The 21,401-nt window shown below is 59.3% G+C and overlaps 4 protein-coding genes across 14 annotated transcripts in view; all 4 read left to right on the top strand.

Annotated features, from left to right (window-relative positions):
- The first annotated feature begins 3,109 nt into the window (after positions 1–3,109).
- HYAL2 (hyaluronidase 2) lies at positions 3,110–8,270 on the top strand. Of its 2 annotated transcripts, none has more exons than XM_043443424.1 (4): positions 3,110–3,264; positions 5,370–6,349; positions 7,045–7,134; positions 7,540–8,270. In XM_043443424.1, the coding sequence occupies exons 2-4, from the start codon at positions 5,420–5,422 to the stop codon at positions 7,948–7,950; spliced, it is 1,431 nt and encodes a 476-aa protein (XP_043299359.1). In that variant the 5' UTR covers positions 3,110–3,264; positions 5,370–5,419; the 3' UTR covers positions 7,951–8,270. The 2 variants fall into 2 exon arrangements, with proteins under 2 accessions (XP_043299359.1, XP_043299358.1); XM_043443423.1 differs by lacking the exon at positions 3,110–3,264 and adding an exon at positions 4,413–4,545.
- A 2,952-nt stretch (positions 8,271–11,222) lies between these two features.
- On the top strand, positions 11,223–14,238 carry HYAL1 (hyaluronidase 1). Its single transcript, XM_043443425.1, has 4 exons — positions 11,223–11,464; positions 11,942–12,865; positions 13,235–13,324; positions 13,507–14,238. Exons 1-4 carry the CDS (start codon positions 11,444–11,446, stop codon positions 13,822–13,824), a joined length of 1,353 nt encoding a protein of 450 aa, XP_043299360.1. The 5' UTR covers positions 11,223–11,443; the 3' UTR covers positions 13,825–14,238.
- Positions 14,239–14,862: 624 nt separating this feature from the next.
- On the top strand, positions 14,863–20,623 carry LOC122425091 (hyaluronidase-3). 9 transcript variants are annotated; one of them, XM_043443418.1, is made up of 4 exons: positions 14,863–15,103; positions 18,606–19,516; positions 19,732–19,821; positions 19,939–20,623. In XM_043443418.1, the coding sequence occupies exons 2-4, from the start codon at positions 18,623–18,625 to the stop codon at positions 20,212–20,214; spliced, it is 1,260 nt and encodes a 419-aa protein (XP_043299353.1). In that variant the 5' UTR covers positions 14,863–15,103; positions 18,606–18,622; the 3' UTR covers positions 20,215–20,623. The 9 variants fall into 9 exon arrangements, with proteins under 9 accessions (XP_043299353.1, XP_043299354.1, XP_043299355.1 ...); XM_043443414.1 differs by lacking the exon at positions 14,863–15,103 and adding an exon at positions 15,110–15,515; XM_043443417.1 differs by lacking the exon at positions 14,863–15,103 and adding an exon at positions 17,930–18,043.
- Positions 20,624–20,906: 283 nt separating this feature from the next.
- The window catches only part of IFRD2 (interferon related developmental regulator 2), a 28,621-nt gene continuing 28,126 nt past the window's right edge, over positions 20,907–21,401 (top strand). Inside the window, exon 1 of one of the 2 annotated variants that reach the window (XM_043443426.1) lies at positions 20,907–21,221. In XM_043443426.1, coding sequence (XP_043299361.1) covers positions 21,164–21,221 — 58 coding nt within the window. In that variant the 5' untranslated portion in view covers positions 20,907–21,163. The remainder of the gene's footprint in view (positions 21,222–21,401) is intronic. The other variant, XM_043443427.1, reaches the window with a different exon arrangement.

Raw genomic sequence — 21,401 nt, 5'->3', positions numbered from 1 at the left:
GCTGTGAGCAGGGCAGTCCTACAGTGCTGGTTGGGTATTGGTTTGTATGTGGACCAGAGGTGGCTGGAAGCTGGTGAGGGCTGATGGCGGAGTTACCAGTCCACCTTTCCCAGCAGTCCCTACAAGGAGCATGGCAGGGCACATGCTGGTCAGGAATGCCTGGTTCCTGTGCCCCTGCCTGGCCTGCATTCTTCCAAGCTTGCCTAGGGCCCAGCCCTGCTAGAGGCTGCAGCACTTTACAAGCAAGGTCTGCCTTTTTCCAGCCCCAGGGCAATGGGAGCTCTACAAAAGTGGGAACTTCCTTTCCCTCACTTCCTTTACCCTCTCGTTGGAGCATTTCAGCCGTTTGCTACCTCGATTCCTCCTGTGTTGGATAGAGGCTGGGGGCAGAACAAGCCTGATTTTTCCTGCCCACCTGCCCATTTGTTCCCAGCCCCAGATGGATGAACAATTTGCTGGCTGTTAATAGGAATAGGGACTGGTGTGGGAGGTTTCTCCCTCTACCCAGGGCTGGCCCGATCCCTCCCCACTGCAACTAGTTGCCCCCCCCCACCCCAAGTTGAGAGGGCATAGGATGGGGATCAGGAAGGGCTCTGGATGCCTGTGCCCCATCCCACCTACTGTATCTAATCCCCCTTGCCCTTACACATCCGCCACCCTGTGGTGAGGCACAGCACCCTAGGGCTGGTGCCAGTAGCTCTGAGGAGCCCACCACCCTTTTTCCTACAGTATACCCCTCCAGGATCAATCAAAAGAAAAGTACTGGAGCCCCTGGATAGGGGCGGAAAGGAGAGAACAACCATAATAGGAATACTTAAAATGTGAAAGCTTGTAAATAGTTTAGTCCATGATGTTGTTGGGGGCAGAGTCTGATTTCTACATAGAAATGATTTTTTTTTTTTTATTCCTTACTGTGCAAACTCTGTGCTTTAAGCGTGTGAGAAATGGCTTGGGGAAGGTAGTCCTCAACCTAGGAAGGCTGTTGTGTTATTTGTTCAATAAAGTTATTTGTAGACCCTGCATACAAGACTGACATCCTCTGAGGCTGTGACACCAGCCTGGACCACCACAAGGGCGTAGTAGGTAGACCTGGGTCCAGGACTCTGGTCACACCTATGTCTGGCAAGGTCCAGAAAGAGCCTGAGCCCAGCCTGTGGCCATCCCAGCTATAACCAGCAGGTGGCAGTATATTCACATAGACCTCACTGCAGGCCCGCTCGGGATGGAGAGCCACTGTGTATTCATGTTCAGTAAGTGGAGACCCTGGAATTGGAAGGCCCTGGGATACTTCAGTAGGGATTGGCCCCACCTGCCTGACCTGAGATGACAGTGTGACCTCAGATAGGTCTGGAACAGTTCTGTCCCCAGCTGTGGCAGCTGACCCCACATGAGGTCACAGCCTGAGCCCCATAGACCTTCTAGGCCCAGCGTTAGGTGGGTGCCACTGCCCTTGACCTCCTGCAGAACTCTGCAGCCCAGATCCACTTGCCTCTCCTGGTGGGCACTCCCAGGAGTGTAGACTTGGGGCTTCTGTTCCAGCAGGTAAAACTCAAGTCACTTAGTACTTCCTCTCATCCCTTCTGCCCTTGCCTTCTTACCTGCCGCCTGCCCCCATGAACATTTGGTCTACACTTCTCAGGTCGAGCTGTGGGGCCAGCTGTGAGGCCAGTTCTCTGCTAGGCCTAGCCTTTGGCCATCAGCCCAACTCCCTATAAGAGAGGAGAGAGTTCAGGGACACAGGCTGCTGGGTCTGAGAAGTTGGCCTACCTGTCTTTTGAAGGTTTAAACTGGTCAAGTCTGGAGCAGGATCACCCTCTGCAGTCGGGACTTGAAGTTCATCTCTGGGTATCTTCCCATCTGTGCAGTAAGATGCCAGGCATAAGGCCCTATCACCCTTCACTGCCCCTCCTACTGACTGCCCCAGGGCCAGGGTTCTGTGGTGCGGGTGGCATCCCGTCATCACTGTCCCACTGTGGGGCACTCCCTGTGCTGGGCTTGCCCTAGCTGACTCTAAAGCGGGAAACAATGAGGGTCATGGCTCTGCTTCCCCACTCCCTCCCACTGGGCTGTGTGCACTTCCTTCCTGCTGGCTGCCTGAGGAAATGTCCCTGCCCTGGAACAGTATAGTCTGGCCTTTGTTTCCCCAGGGGCCCCCGCCCTTGGAGCTTCCAAGGCCTGTGTCCCTTACAGAGCCAGCTTGGTGGTCCAGGGATACCATCCTCCCATGCCATGTCCTGGACTCCTTGGTCATCAGGGGTAGACTATAGGATATGTGCCCACCTCCCCCACTCCACCAGGCTTACACAGCCTTCTATTAGGGGAGAGGCCCCAGGCATCAAAGGGGTGGGATGGTAGGTCCAGGGGGAGTAGGCCCAGGGTGATTTGAGGGTATGCAGAGTTGTCTGCACCTCTGAAGGAGTCTGCTGGAACCCTGCTGCAGCCCTCCCTAGAGCCAGCCACATTATGGACACCCTCTTCCCACAGAAATACACCCCTCCCCTCATCCATTTTCTAAGGAGCCCTGTATTCGGCAGCATCTTAGTGAGAACCACCCAGGAATGTCCTCTGACGAGAGCACCGTACAGAAGCCTCCCGGGCCCTGTCCCCCCCTCCCGCCCATCACCCACATCAACACTCTGTCACACTTTGTCCACTCTGTCACACAGAGATGCTTCCGCTCTCAGTGGAAAAAAAGATGACTCAACTCCTGTAAGTTCCCCCAACACCCCCCACCCCGGGGCTGGTTCTCTTCACCACCTGCTTTAGGGAACCATCTGCCAAACATCCCCCAAGTAGTTTGACTTCCCAAAGCACCACCACCAGGGCCCCTCCACTCATAAGCTGCTGGATTTGAGGATGGGCCTCAGCCCTAGGGGCAGGTTTGGGAAGCTGTCAGCATGGGGGAGGCTGGCACCTTGACTGGGTCCCCCAGCCTTCCTGTCACCTGGTGTAGTTTGCTGGGCCAGGGCCTACTCAGGGGAGGGGCGGGGCAGGCAACCAGCCAGCAGGACAAACCGGAGGGAAACAGGGTCAAGGCGGTCCCTTCCCCCGCGCCTGTTCCTGGCCCTTTCCTCTTTGAGGGGCAGCAGGAAGTGAGGATAAAGGGCTGGGGTGGGAGGCGGGAGCCGGTGGGAGGGATGGGGGTTTATCAAGTCGCCGGCGGGCTGCCCAAAGGGCAGGAGCTGGCGCGAGTAGCTTGGCTAGAGACTTACCCCGGGAAGGAGGGAGGCCGCCGACCTACTGGGCCAACGCACTCCCACACAGGTGAGCCCAGGGCAGACGACTGGTCTGCACCCTGGTACATGGCGCTCCCTCTCTCTCCTCCCAGGCGCGTGCGCGGGGAATGGGCTGGCCAAGCAGACCCGGGCCCTTTGGGGAGCTGAGGACCCTGGGGAAGCGGATTTAGGAAGAGGCAAGGAATTCTCGCTTCCATTGTAGCGCCAAGCCTGACCCCCAGAGGGAGGGGCGTGCAGGGCGAAAAGACAGGATACCCAGCGGAGGCCCAAGGGAAACCTTCTGGCTGAGCCGGTTTCCTCTGCCCTTCGGCCAGGAACTTCTGTAAGGGTGGCAGCCTTCTCAGAGTTGAAAGAACCACTTGGGGGTTCCCATAGGGCCCCCAGAGGCTGGACAGAGAGGATAGAAGCTCAAGCACTGGCCCGTCCCAGATGCTAGTCGGGAGCAGGGGGACGCCCTACCCTCAGGGCTCGCTGGGCTTATAGGCTCCCAGCCAGGCAGGCCTAACTGCGACCCAGGAGCTTGTGTTACCAGGACAACCACTGCTTCCACCCAGCCCTGGATGGGCTAAGACGCGGGTGCTAGGCCCCCCAGCCCCAGACTGGCAAGGGGCGGGGATTCCCTTCCGACCAGGGTCGGGGGAGGGGAGCCCTGAACCGTAAGGGGGCGGGGCAGTACTGTCCCGGGAGACCGCAGACAGGCTGCGGGTCACCGTCCCCCTTTCCATACAAAGGGGGGGCCCCAGGACTGGAGATTACACTCAGGGGTGCAGAGCCAGATTCACTACTGCCCCCAGCCAAGGCCTCAGGGTCCCACAGCACCTCCTTACGGACGAGTGAGGGAACGCCACACTACTTTCATTCCCTTCCCGACCCTCGTCCTTTACGCTGTCCCTTTAAGCGGCGGGCCGCGTCGCTGAGCAGGGAGGAGTGTACCACTGGCCGCAGGTTGAGGGGGTGAACTCTAGGCTGACTTTGCGCTCATGGCTGAGCCTCCGGGAGAAAGCCCCATTTGGAGGCACCTCAGAGTCCCAGAACGGTGGCTACATCCCTCGGAAGAGGATCTGCGGTCCTCGGAGCCCAAAGCGCGGTACTGGCACCTCGAAAGTCAGGCACACCTTCCCTCCCCCGCCGTAAATCCTGCGCAGGGCCCGCCTCCGCGCTGGATTCTTAAAGGGCCGGAGGGCTGGGGTGGGGGGGGGCGGAGCCAGGAGAGGCGCTGAGCCGGGGCCGTGCCTAGGAGAGCTGCGGGCCGGGCTGGGACGGAGATGGAGGTGGCCATGGCGCAGGTCCCGGCGGCGCCCTGCGCGAGGTGAGTGAGGGCAGTGCGAGCCGAGCTGCTGTCTCCGCGAGCTCTGTTCTGAAGCCCCCGGGGAGGCGGCCCAGACCGCCCCCCTTGCCGGCAGGGTTCAGCCCCCACGTGCGGGGCGGGGGCGGGGTTCCGGACAAAGGCCAGGTGGAGTGGGCTTTTACCCCCGGCCGCCTGGCCCGCGGGCACGCGCATTCCTGGTAGCTGTAGAGGGAAAGGCCGGTCTGCTGGCGCCACCGTGGGAGATCCACCACCCCTTTGTCCCCGCGGGGCCTCCACCAAGCTGGGAGAGAGTGTCTGCGCTGAGATAAAGTCTGTTAGCCTCACTTTTCTGTTGGGCGGGTGCTAAAAAAGATACCAACTCGGGGCTGAGTTACAGCTTCCTAGCTAGTGCAAGAGCTGTGCCTTGCCTCACCCAAATGCTGTGATTTCTCAGGACCAAGAGTTCTTCACGGGGGCCTCGGTTTGGGGCTCTCAGAAACTTTGTCCTGGGTGATACTCAGTCATGAGTGAGCCTCTGGGCAGTGAGTCCATAGCTCAATTCGTCCAGTTTCGGAGGGGTCACAGACCTAACAGCAGTTCCTGCCCAGCCATAGGCTACTTGTCCAGGAAGGAGCCTTGTGCTCCTGGCAGTGAGCTACCTGGATGTGTTGCTTGTCCTTCAGTGGCCTGTGGTCTTTCAGACTTGTTATAGCTAATAATAGAGTCTGAACAATCCTGGGCACGGTGGCCTGCTGCAGCATGGGCTTTGGGAGTGTGGATGGGTTTGGGGTGGATGACCTCCAGGATCCTCTAGACTTACTTGCTATCTCCCACCTTTTCACCAGTTCCTGAGCTGGTGCCCGGCAGGTGACACTGACTTCCTGCAGCCCCCAGCATGTGGACAGGCCTGGGCCCCGCCGTCACACTGGCCCTGGTGTTGGCGGTGGCATGGGCCACGGAGCTGAAGCCCACAGCACCACCCATCTTCACGGGCCGGCCCTTTGTGGTCGCATGGGATGTGCCCACACAGGACTGTGGCCCCCGCCACAAGATGCCATTGGACCCAAAGGACATGAAGGCCTTTGATGTGCAGGCCTCACCTAACGAGGGTTTCGTAAATCAGAACATCACCATCTTCTACCGTGACCGGCTGGGCATGTATCCACACTTCAATTCGGTGGGGAGGTCAGTGCATGGTGGTGTGCCACAGAATGGCAGCCTCTGGGTACACCTGGAGATGCTGAAGGGACACGTGGAACGCTACATTCGTACACAGGAGCCTGCAGGGCTGGCAGTCATCGACTGGGAGGACTGGCGGCCAGTGTGGGTGCGCAACTGGCAGGACAAGGATGTGTACCGCCGATTATCACGCCAGTTGGTGGCCAGTCGCCACCCCGATTGGCCACCAGAGCGCGTAGTCAAAGAGGCACAGTATGAGTTTGAGTTCGCTGCACGGCAGTTCATGCTGGAGACACTGCGATTTGTCAAGGCGTTTCGGCCTCGGCACCTATGGGGCTTCTACCTCTTCCCTGACTGTTACAACCATGATTATGTGCAGAACTGGGAGACCTATACAGGCCGCTGCCCTGATGTTGAGGTCTCCCGAAATGACCAGCTGGCCTGGCTCTGGGCCGAGAGTACGGCCCTGTTCCCCTCTGTCTACCTGGAAGAGACACTGGCTTCCTCCACTCACGGCCGCAACTTCGTCAGCTTCCGTGTCCAGGAGGCTCTTCGCGTGGCTGACGTCCACCATGCCAACCATGCACTCCCAGTCTACGTCTTCACGAGGCCCACCTATAGCCGTGGACTCACAGGGCTTAGCGAGGTATGTGCCTCCCAGGGCCCTGTGTTCTTCCCTGGGAAAGCACTGCACGTTTGGGTTACCAGAGGGTCTCCTGCCCCCAAGTTTACTAACTACTCTACATCCCCTCACCTCATTCTCTCTGTAACCCTATGAGAGGGTGACCTTGTTATCTCCATTTTGTGGGTAAGAAAATTGAGGCCCAGAGATGCTGAGAAATTTGCCCAGAACTTCCCAGGAAATCCAGGCAGAGGAGGCCCTTGGGCCTAGCATTCTGACTTTGTAGTCCATCCTGATAGATGTAGGGCTTCCCTGGTGGCTCAGATGGTAAAAAAAAATCCACCTGCAAAGCAGGAAATCTGGGTTCGATCCCTGGGTCAGGAAGATCCCCTGGAGAACAGAATGGAAACCCACAACAGTATTCTGGCCTGGGAAATCCCATGGACAGAGGAGCCTGGCAGGCTACAGTCCATGGGGTTGCAAAGAGTTGGACACGACTGATAGATTCATGCCAGGCTCAAGTGGGCCCTTGGCTTGAGAATGGGAGGCCAAAGTGGGGGGGCGGAAATGGCTTAAACATTTAAGGAGAAAGTGAACCAGCTGCTGCCTGGGAAGGGGAGGGCTGGGCTGGAGTCGGGGGTCAGTAAATGGGTACAGGCTAGGGCCTGCCTACCCCATCTGTCCTTCTCACCCTGTGGTCTCATCCGCTTCCCCTACAGATGGATCTCATATCCACCATTGGTGAGAGTGCTGCCCTGGGTGCAGCCGGCGTTATCCTCTGGGGTGACGCAGGGTTTACCACCAGCAACGTAAGTAAGACCCACCCAGCCAACCAGAGCTGAGCCTGCAGGGAGAGGCAGAGTGGTTGCACTTTTGAATGCAAACCTCAAAGTGCTCCCCTCCTCTGTTTCCCAAGGCAGCTTCTGTCCCAACAGAGAAGACAGGATCCACCCCCACCCCCACCCTTGCCCTTCACCCAGGAAGAGGGAGTTGCTCTCTTGACCAGCTGTTGAGTTCCACCCTGCCCCACCTGCCCTGCTGGGTTCCAGTCCCTGCCCGCACCCTCTTCTTAGAAGGAATGGGAACAGTGAGGACTCAGGCGTACGTGCGTGCGTGTGTCACGCGCTGTTAAAAGAAGGTGCAGTCACACAGTGTGGACTGAGTTTCCACGTTGGCTGAGGCCTCTGACCCGCCTCCCTGTCCTCTGCCCCCAGGAGACCTGCTGGCGCCTCAAGGATTATCTGACTCGGTCGCTGGTACCCTATGTCGTCAATGTGTCCTGGGCTGCCCAGTACTGCAGCTGGGCCCAGTGCCACGGCCATGGGCGCTGTGTGCGCCGGGACCCCAATGCTCACACCTTCCTGCACCTCAGTGCCAGCAGCTTCCGTCTAGTGCCTAGCCATGCACCTGATGAGCCGCGGCTGCGACCAGAGGGGGAACTCAGTTGGGCCGACCGCAACCACCTGCAGACGCACTTTCGCTGCCAGTGCTACTTAGGCTGGGGCGGTGAGCAATGCCAGTGGGACCGCCGGCGGGCAGCTGGTGGTGCCAGTGGAGCCTGGGCTGGGTCCCACCTCACTGGCCTGCTGGCACTGGCAGTCCTGGCCTTCACCTGGACTTCGTAAGGGTCTCTCACCCAGCTGCCAGGCCAGCTGGCCTCTGCCACAAGGGGTCTGCCAGGCATGTAGGAGCCCGCAAGGGGTGGACAAACCAGAGTCTGGAGGGGCAGAGCCCTCTGGGATGCCCGGTAGGATGTCCATACCAGCTCCCGCCCCCTGTTCTAAGGGGGAGGGGCAGTCCCCTGGAAGGCCCCATCTCTCCCTGCCAGAGAGGAAGAGGGGCATGGCTGGGCCGGGGAGGACCTGACCCTACTCCCCTGCCCCTGGATAGTTTTATTATTATTATTTTGGGGTCTCTTTTGTAAATTAAATATAAAACAACTGCTTCTTTGCTTGGACTGTCCGTGCCTGGGCCAGGGCATGTGAGAGCGCTTTCAGGCTCTTCCAAATAAGGTTTGAGCTCAGCGGTGTCTCTGTGAGACTCTCTGCTGGGGCCTTCTCATCTATAACACACGTGCACTGGGATCTGCAGGCCCGAGCTGCCCGATTTGGCTGTCCTGCGAGGGCACTGGCCACTGGGAGCGGAGGGACTCCCATTCTACGCCAATACCAAGGACCTCGCTTTCTCCACGCTGACTGGAAAGCAGTTGGGTCCAGCCTTCTGTGAGGGGCAGGGCCCCTGTGCTGCTCCTACTTGGTGCTGTAGCCCCAGCTGGGCTGGTGCCAGTCTCCTCGCTTCGCCCACCCAGGGAGAAAGTGGGAAATGGATGTTTGATCTTCCCTGGCTGGGCAGGTAGCCAGATCGCTCCTCCCTGCTATTCTCAAAGGCAAGGGCGTCTCCTCCACTCCCTGTTCTCAAGGGCAGTGGACTTCAGCCACACGCACCTCTCCCCGTCTGGGTCAGAGTCTTCCAACGGGTACGGTCAGGGGGAGGCCAGCAGGGCACCAGGATCTGAATCATGAGGCCCACTCCCTGTTCCACTGCAAAGATGTATGATGGGGTGAGCGGGGGGCCTTCTTCAACAGGCTGCCCTGTCCTGGCCACAAGAGAGCATAGCTTGTCCCCATCTGTCCCAGGGGAGAGGAGGAGTAGCTGGAGCAGTCAGACCTGCTTCACTTCCTCTGCTTCTGTTGTGAGTTACCCTGGGTGGGGCGCTGCCCCTCCCTCCAGCCGTGGACCCATACCTGCATTCCTCCCGTCCACATCAGGACTGAGCCCCTGCCCTCAGCTGACACCGACTCTGGGGAGACAGACTCAGGAAACTGCCCCGTGGCAAGAAGGGCACCCCTCCTCAGGAAGTCCTGACGCCACCACCGGGACGTGGGAAGCAGCCTTGAGGAAGGGCTTTCTACACTGAGTTTTGAAAGAGGGGGGGAACGTGATGCTGGGAACAGCACGGGCACAGTCTGGCGGAAGACCGAACACAAAGGGGGATGCAGCATTTGAGGCAGGGGTGTGACTGGGGGTCTGCCACAGGCAGCTCTAGAGTGGCAGCAGGCCTGATTTGTCTGAGGGCGGTGACTGTCTCACCTGTTCAGTGAAGGCCCTGAGCCACACGCGTGCCAGGGCTGGGCGGGTGCGCCCGGGAACCACCCCAAAGACAGCCATCCCCAGGGGCGGTGGTTTAGTCACAGAGTCTTATCCAGCCCTTTTGTGACGCCAGGACTGCAGCCTGCCAGCCCCTCTGTCCATAGGATTTCCCAGGCAAGAATGTGGGAGTGGGTTGCTGTTTACTTCTCCAGGGGATCTTTCCGACCTGTCTCCTGCAGTGGAAGGTGGGTTCTTTACCACTGAGCCCCCTGGGAAGCCCATATATTCAGGGCTATGATGGTGTAAGGGAGATGCGTATTGGATGCTAAGACCAAGTCAGACACTGGGCAGTGGAGAGTATTCCACAGGGAAGCATGCATGCAAGAGGATGGTGTGGTTAGAGCCTGGGGAAGCCATCCCTCCCAATCCAGAGAACGCTGGTGGGCCGGATTGTGCCGATTGCAGCCATAGGTTTCGGGGGGTAACGTAGGAGTTACCTCAGTTTCAGGAGGTAGGGTGGAGCCTTGGGGAGAGGGGGTCAGGGGCTACTTTGATGGTCTCCTGTCCCCTCAGCCCTTGGGAGTTGTGCCAAGATCTCTAACACTAATGCTCATCCCTGGGGGACCCTGCGTTCTGAACAGAATCCTCAGCTACCACTGCCGTGGGTAGATCCCATGCTTGGGTCTGGCTGGGGCACTCACAGCCCCCAATACCCGGGACCCTCCTCCCCTTCAGCCCTGCCCCCTTCATCCTAGCCAGCCTAGAGGACCAGTCCAGATGGTAGCCAGCTGTGTTCGTGCCGGGGGCCATGAGCTCAAGTTCAGACTGGGCTATAGACCCAGGCAGCGCGTTCCCCTGGACCAGGGATGTGATGCTTCCTTCACCCAACTCAGCCAGGCAAGCCTGGGCCCGAGCACCTTGAAGGTCTCAGTTACTAGGGTCTGAATCAGCAAACAAGGGGAATCACAATGGAAAGAACAAGTGTGTCATCAATGATTCCCTTGTGCTCCTACCCATGGTCACACAGGCATGGGGTCTCATGGTCATAGGACAACAGGGTCCCAAATACACCAGGTCCTGGGCACTGGGTCCCACGCTTGCATATGCCCACTCTCCTGGAGTTTGTGGAGAGGCCCAGATGGTCACTAACGAGCCTCATAAAGGCCCAGTCGCTGAGCCAGCACGTACACAAAGGGTGACCGCGCAGCCCTGACTTCAAACACAGGTCCCTAAAGCAGGGGCGACTTATCCACTCGGCATGGTAGGCACAGGGCCACAGTATTTATACAAGCCTGCAAAAAATGTTTTAATTTTAATCTTTTTTAATCAGAAGAAAATATTAATATAAAATAATGAATTCAGTCTAGATTATATCTGTGCTTATACCAAGGTAGTTGTAATATATATATTTTTTTGACTACAAGGTTGTGAGAGCTTAGTTCCCTAATCCGAACCCCTGCCCCCTGCATTGGAAGGGCAGAGACTTAGCCACTGGACCACCAGGGGATTCTCTTAAAATGTTTTTTTTTAAGAAAGGGGTCAACAAAAGCGAAAGTGCCTAGTGCCCAGAGATGCCATAATTCAGCTCTGTGGGGAAAGCACCCAGACTTCAGTATTACAGACAAGCCTGCCCCGTGGGTTCTGCCACCCAGACAGCCCCGACGCACTGCCTCCACTCCCACCCCATCCCAAATAAACCCACCCGAGTCCTGATACAGACAGTCCAGCCCAGTGCTGACCGAGTGGGAGGGGCCACTTCCGGCCCAGTCCCACCTCCTACCAAGGGCTTTTTTTTTTTTTTTGCTTGGAGCGCAGGGGTGGCTCAGCTGTCTGGCCCAGCCCTCTCACCCACGGCCCGCCCCTCAGCCCGCCCCCAGACTGGGTGGGGTGACCCCCTACAAAAGCTCAGCGTTTCCAGCAGCAGTTTTCTTCCTCCAAGAGTGTCGGTGCGCCTGGGACCAGAGTTAAGGAACAGAATCTTGCTGATGCCTGCACAGGCCCAAACCCAGGGGTCAGGAAGTTTGGAGAATGAGGCCTTTCAGCCCTGAGGTCAGCAGGGACAAGTGGGCAGACTGGAGGGTGTACAGAAGGGCTGGGTTGACCTTTCCTGCGTCACTGAGCGGCCCCTTCTCCAATGGCTGGCCAGGATTCCTGGCAGAAGAGACAGGGAAGCCCCTGCCTCCATCCATCTGCCAGCTTGGGGGCTGAGCACCTGGCTCTCAGCCACGCTTCTCAAGACAGATGTCATGGCTTCTATGGCCCTTGGGGAAGTGGGGGTGGGCGAGCTTAAGCCAAGACCAGACTTGGAAGGGAGACAGAGGCTGGCCCAAGAGGCAAGTCGAGTGTGCCCTCTAGTGGCTATGTTCCCCTCATTGCCTCTCCTTTGCCCTCTGACCACCCTGAGCCCTGCAGGTCCATACTTGCCTGAAGCCAGAGCAGAAGTGGATTAAAGGCACTTGTCCTGCCTGCCCTTAGTAGGGGTCAGAGAGTTCAAGGCCTGCTCTCCACTTTGCCTTCCCTGGCCAGGTTTCCCTACACCTGCCCTGGGCCATGGCAGCCCGCTTGCTTCCTGTCTGCACCTTCTTCCTGAACTTGCTCAGCATGACCCAAGGCTCCCGGGACCCTGTGGTACCCAACCAGCCCTTCACCACCATCTGGAACGCTAACACCGAGTGGTGTATGAAGAAACACGGCGTGGACGTGGACATCAGTATCTTTGATGTGGTGACCAACCCGGGGCAGACCTTCCGCGGCCCTAACATGACCATTTTCTACAGCTCCCAGCTGGGTACCTACCCTTACTATACATCTGCTGGGGAGCCTGTGTTTGGTGGCCTGCCCCAGAATGCCAGCCTGAATGCCCATCTGGCCCACACATTCCAGGACATCCTGGCTGCCATACCTGAGTCTCACTTCTCAGGGCTGGCAGTCATTGACTGGGAGGCATGGCGCCCGCGCTGGGCCTTCAACTGGGACACCAAGGATATTTACCGGCAGCGCTCACGGGCACTGGTACAGAAGCAGCACCCAGACTGGCCAGCTCCTCGGGTGGAGGCTGCAGCTCAGGACCAGTTCGAGGGGGCTGCAGAGGAATGGATGGCAGGCACCCTCAAGCTGGGACAAGCACTGCGGCCTCAGGGCCTCTGGGGCTTCTATAACTTCCCTGAGTGCTACAACTATGACTTTAAAAGTCCCAACTATACCGGCCAGTGTCCACAAAACATCCGTGCCCAGAATGACCAGCTCGGGTGGCTGTGGAGCCAGAGCCATGCCCTCTACCCCAGCATCTACCTGCCCGCAGCACTGGAGGGCATGAAGAAGGCACAGATGTACGTGCAGCACCGTGTGGCTGAGGCATTCCGTGTGGCAGCGGGTACTGGGGACCCCAAGCTGCTGGTGCTGCCCTACACGCAGATCTTCTATGACATGACTGACCACTTTCTGCCCCCGGTGAGTCTCCTGCAACCCCGCCCACCCGTGACCTGCCTTGCCAGGCCTTAGTCCAGCACCTGAGGCCACACAGCCCTGGGGCACTTCAGCCTCGGGGCACCTTCATCCATTCCCTTTCATATTCTTTGAGCACCTCCTGTGTGCCAAGTTCTGTGCTAGCCACAGACGATTCAACATTTTTCAGAAAGAAATTGTCCCTGCCTGCATGGCACTCACGGGCTAGAAGGAGGGCAGGCTTACCTCTGGCCACCAATGTTAGAGCAGCCCCCAGTGGGGGAGATGAATTATTTGTCCCATCCAATAGTGATTCAGCAGCCTGCTATGGGAAGCCAGGGAGGCCCCCTCAGAGCTATTCTGTCCTTTTCCCAGGAGGAGCTGGAACACACCCTGGGGGAGAGTGCAGCCCAGGGGGCAGCGGGAGTGGTGCTCTGGGTGAGCTGGGCGAACACAAGAACCAAGGTGAGCTCAGACCCAGGATGGGGGTGAGAGTGGGGGCAGGGGTGGGGCTGCCAGGCTGACAGGTGAGACCCCAGCCCACCTTTTACTCCTGCAGCCTTGGCTGGCCAGGAGGCGAGTGCTTCAGTGTCCTAGGTGGACCCATGCATGGCCATGGTGTCCCTGATGCTCCCCTTCCCACGTAGGAATCATGCCAGGCCATCAAGAAGTATGTGGACACGACGCTGGGACCCTCCATCCTGAATGTGACCAGCGGGGCTCGTCTGTGCAGTCAGGTCCTCTGCTCCGGCCATGGCCGTTGTGCCCGGCGCCCCAGTTACCCCAAGGCCCGCCTCATCCTCAACTCCACCGGTTTTTCCATCAAGCCCACGCCTGGTGGTGGGCCCGTGACCCTACGAGGTGCCCTCTCACTCGAGGATCGGTTGCGGATGGCGGTGGAGTTCGAATGTCGCTGCTATCGAGGGTGGCGGGGGACACGGTGTGAGCAGTGGGGCATGCGGTGACTGGCACGGGCACACACTGGGTATCTGATGCAGTCTGGGCCTGGCTAGGGCTTTCCCAAGTCCAGGCAGGCACGGGAGTCATGGCTACAGTCAGAAGTCCATTCAGCCAGTGTCATGAGCATACACCAGTGCGTGCACACCTGCTTACAGACCAAGATAGCTGCATAAGGAGTTAGAGCCCTGGGCATCCACCCAACAGAGTCAAAAATACTTCCTCTGGAGACACTGAGTCAGTCTTCAAACACAAGCAGCCACAAGCAGTGACATTCGGGACTTCCCTCGCCGTCCAGAGGTTAAGACGTGGAGCTTCCACTGCAGGGGGCACGGGTTCGATCCATGAGTGGAGACTATGATCACGCATGTTGCGTGGTGCGGTTAAACAAATAACAAATAAATAAACTGACATTCACTGGGCGTTACTCTTTCCAAGTCCTGTGCTAAGCATTTTAAGTAGGCTAACTTAACTGTGCAATCCTAACACGAGGAAACTGAGGCACGCCCAGGGAGGGTAAGCACTCTCCCCAGGGTTGCACAGCCAGAAAACAGAGCAGCTGAGATTCAAGCCCGGGCTGCCTGACCAGAGGTACCACCTTTTGGCTCCAACTGATAAGTCGATGGTAACCAGCTCTGCACTGCACTCTGAATCCGTTCAGAGGTAGCAGCCTCGCAAATAAAACAGGATTCTAACTTCAAAAGCTCTTTGTTGAGGGCCTAAAACGTCCAGGCGCTGGTATCCAGAGGGTGCTGGAAAAGTTCTTTTCTCTCACTCAGATCTGATGTGTGTCCGAGGGCGGCTGCTTCCCCAGTGTGGGGCCCAAATCTGAAGTAGAAGCTCCGCCTGATCGTTTTCACGCCGCGCAGGAGGGATAGCGTGAGCCCAGACAAAGCTAAACTTTGGGCGAGACCTATCTGAGGCTGGGGCAGGGCGAGGACGGAAGCCCAGCCAACCCGAGATGGAGCCAGGGTCACTGGGAGCGAGGCTACGATAAACCAGGGTGGGAGGGACAGAGCTAGAGACCGGGTAGAGACCAGCCTGCGTCTGGTCGGTGTTACGACCCGCCGGGTCGGGGGAGGGGCCTAGGCGGAGGTACAGGGCGGCCCCCGGCCGCCCGGAAGACCCCGGACTAGGCGGTGTGCCGCGGACCGGGACAGCTGCAGTTCGTCCGCCGCACCGCTAGGGGGCGAGCGCTGGGAGCCGGAGGGGTCCGAGCCAGAGACAGCGAGATACCGATCCAGGAGAAGCGAGGACGCGGAGCATCCCGGAGCCCGGCAACAACATGTCAGTACTACCCCGTCCCCACGCGCGGCGTTCGTCTTCACTGTCCCCCCGCTCTCCCAGTCCGCTCCGCGCGGACAGTTCTCAAGTGACTAAGCCGCCCCGCACGCCCTCCCTGCGTCTTTCGTTCCCTCCCAAAGCATGCTGAGCCACACCCGCCCAGGGTCTAGCATCCGAAGCCCCCACCCCCAGACTCCACGGTTTGTCACCCACTGGGAGGAAGGGGGAAATCGAGGCAGGAGAGACTGCCGCCTCTCTCGGTGGACCCGGGAGCCCCGCCTCACAATGGTTGGGGTCGGCATAGAAGGGGTTAAGTCTGTGAGGGAAGTCTGGGGTTCCAGGCCCAGGGGGCGGATCCTGGGGCTTCCTCCCTCCTGGTCCAGGGTTGCAGCTGCTGCGGAGGTGGCTGATGCAGGTGAGAGGCTTATAACCCTCTGTGAGGGAAGGGGTATGAGGGAAGGGGGCTGCCTGTTACTGACCAGTGTGAAATTGGCCTCAAGCTCACGGGGTCTTCCTGGGGAGGTGGGGATGGGGAGGGAACCAGCGCATCCCCTCTGAAGCAGGTGAGTAGGAAGATGGGGCCCAGAGGCCACCTGTCGCTAGAAATCCCCCAGCATAGACCCTCCTGCCAGCAGAGCCTGAGGTGGGATGGGCAAGCAATGGAGTTTGGGGGCAGGAGGTCTGAGCCCCCAACCTGCTAGCCGTTAGACACCCCTGTGGGTGTAGGAAGGAAGCTGTGGTTCTTATCTAGAGTGGCTACGAAACAGACCAGTGAGGAACCAGGCCTGCAGGAGCCACGTTGCTGTATGAGCCAGGCCCCTTCTGAGGGGCAGTTGGGTCCGCAGGCAATCAAAGTGTCCCAAGCTGGGCCGTTTGGGGGAGGGAGCCATGGATTCTGTCCCCTAGGCAGGGAAGGCAGTCCAGGGAGGGGAAATTTGAGCCTGATGGGTGGGTGAATGGCAACCCAGGATCTTAAGTGGCCGGTGTGGCCCAGATGTTCAAAAAGGCTAGGACCTGGAGTAGGGAGTAGGGAGAGGAGAGTTCCTGGGGTAGCTGGGGTTAAAGCAGGGGGTTGTGGTGTCTGGTTTGCATGTTCTGTCTGATGGCCAGCCACCTGCAATGGTGTAGGGCGGATCTACTGTCCTAGGGAGGACAAAGTGGTAGCCAGAGCAGACTGGGGCCAGGCCTCTTGAGTTCTTGGGGCCGGCCCTAGCCTTTAGCCCTCAGCCCCCGTCCAGTATAAGGCAGAGCACCCTGGACCCACCCCCTCTGCTCTTCATTTGAGTCAGCGCCCCCAAGTATAAGGGATGGGATCCTCCAGGTCACCTGGGCCATCAGATGAGATCCAGGATGCATGGCCCTCCCTAGGCACTCCCTGCCCCAACCCCGTCTTCCTTCTGGCACAGCCCAGCATGGCTGTTATCCACAGGAGCAGCAACCTTGTGGTCTGAGGAGACCCCACTGCCTGGAGACTGTGGCCTTAATACCCTGCCTGGCCCTGAGCCATCTGTACCCCAGCAGGAGATGACCCTGGCTCCCAGCCTGACTCAGCTGGGCCTGGATCCTACATGTAGGCAAGAACTGACTCTGAGCCCTGACCGAGGCATGCTGATCCATAGCCTAGACCCTGTGCACCAGGTGGGGCCGATCCTGAGTACCCGCCCAGCCCAACTGACTCTGGATCCTGCATGCCAGCCAGAGGTGACCCTGAGATCCAACCTGGCCAAGCCGACCCTGGATCCTGCACACCAGCCAGAGCTGACCCTGAGCCCCAGGCTAGCTGAGCTGACCCTGGTTTCCGCATGCCATCCAGAGATGACCCTCAGTTCTGGCTCAGCTCAGCTGATCCTGGATCCTGCACGCCAGCCAGAGGAGACCCCAGTCCCCAGCCTGGTTGAGCTGACCCTGGAGCCTGTGCACTGCCGACCTGAGCTCCTGGATGCCTGTGCCGACCTCATCAACGAGCAGTGGCCCCGCAGCCGCGCTTCCCGCCTCCACTCCTTGGGCCAGTCCTCAGATGCCTTTCCTCTCTGCTTGATGCTGCTAAGCCCCCGACCGACACCAGAGGCAGCCCCCATTGTGGTGGGCCATGCCCGCCTGTCCCGGGTGCTGGACCGGCCCCAGAGCCTGCTAGTGGAGACCGTGGTGGTGGCCCGGGCACTGAGGGGCCGTGGCTTTGGCCGCCGTCTCATGGAGGGCCTTGAAGCCTTTGCTCGGGCCCGGGGCTTCCGCCGGCTACACCTCACCACCCATGACCAGCTGCACTTTTATGCCCATCTGGGCTACCGGCTGGGTGAGCCAGTGCAGGGCCTGGTCTTCACCAGCCGGCGACTGCCTGCCACCCTGCTCAATGCCTTCCCCAGGACCCCCTTTCCCCGGTCACCCTGCAAGGCCCCTAGCCTGACTGCCCCAGCTGCCCCAAAAGTCCCCAAGGGCTCATCATTGCTGCCACCCCCTCCCCTGCCTGAACCCCCGACCACCTTACCCCCACCTCCAGCAGGGCCCCCTCCACAAAGCCCCCTGGAGACACAATACCAAGACCTGAGAGGACGCCCCATATTCTGGATGGAGAAAGACATCTGAGGCTATTCCCAGGGCAAGACGCTGTCTTTCTGGGTCAGTGACTGCCCAGGACAGTAGCAGCTTCAGCCCACTGGCCATCCCTCAGCTTCTAGCCCCTGAGGGTGGCTTCAACTGAGGCCTGTTTCCTGACTGCCAGTGGAGATGGGACCATGGCTGTGGCTCAGAGCTCTCAGTGTGGCTGAATAAAGGCTTCTGCTGGGTGTGTCTGTGACAGTGTATTTGTTGACCCCCACCCTCATCTCCCAGTCATTTCTTAGGTCCGCTATCCCTGCAGGAGCCCCCAGATGCACCTTGGCCTCAGGGCCATGGATGGAGGGAAAGCCCTTTGCTCCTCTCATTCTGCCTGCCTCAGGCGTCAAGGTGTTTCTTTCTTTCCACCTTCACTCATCACCATTCCCCGAGCACCTCCTGTGTGACAGGCCCTGGATTGAGCACAGGCAGGGAGGAATGAGACAGATACGGTCTCAACTCAAGGGACAGGGCAGGCGTATAGTGACAGGGCCTATGCTGGGACAGTGGGAGCTCAAATGTCCTCACTCCACTTGCGCCAGAAGATGATGTCATAGCAGAGACCTGAGTGCTGAGTAGGAATTAAGTCAGGCAGAGTGGAGGTTGAGTGTTCTTGGGGCAAGAAACATAATGGGCAGAGGAAAAAAGGGGACCTGTGAGAGCTGAGGGTGGGAGAGGTTTCAGAGGGCACAGTGGTGCCATGGTAGAGATGGACAACACCAGAAGGGAAGTGGCCAGGCCAGCTTGGGCTTGGGTTGCTCTGAGAGGTCTACGAGACCCCTTAGGAACCATGCTTTGCTCACCTCCCTTCCTTGTGAGGAGGAGCTGGAGGAGTCTTCCCAGCTTGATCTGCTGTGGGGAAGGTGTGGTCATGGCCATGGACTCTTAAGCTCACACCCCCTCTCTCCTGCAGGTTTCCATCCCTGGGGCATGACCATGCAGCTAGGCCTGGCCCTGGTGCTAGGGGTGACCCTGTGCTTGGGGTGTGGCCGATCCTTGCTGCGGGCCCCTGCACGCCCCTTCTCGGTGCTGTGGAACGTGCCTTCAGCACGCTGTAAGAACCGCTTTGGCGTGCCCCTGCCACTTGAGGCCCTGGGCATCTCAGCCAACCGTGGCCAGCATTTCCACGGCCAGAATGTCACCATCTTCTACAAGAACCAGCTCGGCTTCTACCCCTACCTTGGGCCGAGGGGCACAGCTCACAATGGGGGCATCCCACAGGCTGTGCCTCTGAACCGCCACCTGGCACGGGCTGCCTATCAGATCCGCCGCAGCCTGTGGCCGGGCTTCGCTGGCCTAGCAGTCCTGGACTGGGAAGAATGGTGTCCACTCTGGGCCGGGAACTGGGGCCGCCGCCGTGTCTATCGGGCTGCCTCCTGGGCTTGGGCACAATGGGTATTCCCCAACCTGGATCCCCAGGAGCAACTCCATAAGGCCCGCGTTGGCTTCGAACAGGCAGCCCGAGCACTGATGGAGGACACGCTGTGGCTCGGCCGGGCGCTGCAGCCCCACGGGCTCTGGGGCTTCTATCGCTTCCCAGCCTGTGGCAATGGCTGGCATGGTACAGCTTCCAATTACACGGGCCACTGCCATGCTGCTGCCCTGGCCCGCAACACCCAGCTGCGTTGGCTCTGGGCCGCCTCCAGTGCCCTCTTCCCCAGCATATACCTCCCACCCAGGCTACCACCTGCTCACCACCAGGCATTTGTCCGATACCGCCTGGAGGAGGCCTTCCGTGTCGCTGTCGCTGGGCACCCACATCCCCTGCCTGTCCTGGCCTATGCCCGCCTCACACACCGGAGCTCTGGGAGGTTCCTGTCCCAGGTGAGTGAAAGCTGAAATCTAGGGGTCTGATGGGGAGGCATGATGTTCTCTGAGTGGAGGGCCTGAGAAGCCACTCAAAGAGGCTCAGGGCCGAGGGGTCCTCCTCTAGAGGTGGAATCAGATCATGCAGTGAGCCATGAAAGTTCTTGAAGGTAGAGTTAAGGACAGAAGGAGCTGGGCATTCCTGCCTTGGCTTAGCAGCTCTCTGCCCCCAGGACGAACTTGTGCAGACCATTGGTGTGAGCGCGGCACTGGGGGCAGCCGGCGTGGTGCTCTGGGGGGACCTGAGCTTCTCCAGTTCTGAGGTGATCACTGCCCCCCTCCAGTCTGCCACACAGCCCATGCTGGGGTCCCAGAGACGGGGAAAGACCATGGCAGGGCCATGAGACAGGAGCATTGATACGTCCCTCCCTTCTCCTCAGGAGAAGTGCTGGCATCTCCATGACTACCTACTGGGCACCCTGGGTCCCTATGTGATCAACGTGACCAAGGCAGCCGTGGCCTGCAGTCACCAGCGGTGCCATGGCCATGGCCGTTGTGCTTGGCAAAAGCCAGGACAACTAGAAGTCTTCCTGCACCTGCAGCCAGATGGCAGCCCTGGAGCTTGGGAGTCCTTCAGCTGCCGCTGTTACCAGGGCTGGGCTGGCCCTACCTGCCAGGAGCCCAGGCCTGAGCTTGGGCCTAAAGAAGCAACATAAAGCCAGGAGTCACCTGCCCCTGACCGTCTTGTTCCTGCTGTCATTTTTCCAGTCCTGGAGGGAGGACTCTGTCCCCCCTCTTGTTCTATGTAGCTTATTGTCATTTCTCCCATGCACATACTCCACTTCCCATAGCACCCCTGGGGAGTGGAAGAGGCCAGAAGAAACACACCATTTTAAAACCAGAGGCCCTCTGATCCCTCCTGACATGAAAGCAGTATGCCAAAAAGTTAAGGTTGCCAGCTCAGGGCTCTGTTCTACACCTCACTGAGTCTGCGCAGAGGTCACAGGCGACCCGTCCAGGGGCAGGGGGTGGGGCCCCCAAGGAGATCCTGGATAACATCTGTTAAGTGCTAAGCTGTTGTCTCTACTCTGCTTTCATCATAAAGTTACTTTTTCTCTCACTGCATGATGTTTGGCTGGTCCCGAGTTCTTCCAAACCCACCACCCTTCCCGTGGTGAGCGTCCTGCTGCAAAATGCAGAGAGATGCGGGTCCTGCGTGGTGGACAGCAGTGTGCGGGCAGCTTCAGAGTTAATGACTACACGTGCTGGGGGGAGGGCGCAGGGCATTGTGGGTGCATAGTTCAGCTGGGGCGCCGTGGGCTTATGGGCACCCCGGAGTAGACTACAATTCCCGAGGTGCTCTGCGCCCAGCCCGGCGCCGGTAATCTGCGCACGCAGCACCTTGGGAATAGAAGTTTCGGCCGCATGGATGCGGTCTGAGCCGAGTGGCCAGGGACTCGCCTTCCCGGCCACCCATTTAGCGGGGCGGGGCGCTTCCACCCATCTGGCAGGGCGGGGCGCCTCGTGAAGATGGTGGCGCGCGCAGCGTGTGGCTCCCGTCGTCTGCCTAAGTCTCAACTCAGCGCACCGGCCGGCGACTCGCTGGCCTGGAACCCCCCGCCGCCGGGTCCCTGACCCCGCGCCCCATCGTGCCCGATTTGCGGCATGCCCCGCGCCCGAAAAGGCAGCGCGCCCCGCAGAGGCGGCCAGCGCCGCGGAGGAGGTAAGTTGGGGTGGAGTGGGTGGCGGGGCATGGGGCAACTGAGGAACGTCAAACTAGGGTCCTGAGTGGGTTCCCGTCAGTGTCCCTTAGAGTTTTCGGGTACAGACTCCTGCCTTGCCCAGTCTGGTGCCGCCACCTGCGCACTCCCCCCCGTGACGGGCACGTGCCCCAGAAGTCAGC

This window comes from Cervus canadensis, chromosome 22 (assembly GCF_019320065.1).
Source record: "Cervus canadensis isolate Bull #8, Minnesota chromosome 22, ASM1932006v1, whole genome shotgun sequence".
Lineage (NCBI taxonomy): Eukaryota > Metazoa > Chordata > Mammalia > Artiodactyla > Cervidae > Cervus > Cervus canadensis.
This window is presented reverse-complemented; position numbering and strand designations above follow the sequence as displayed.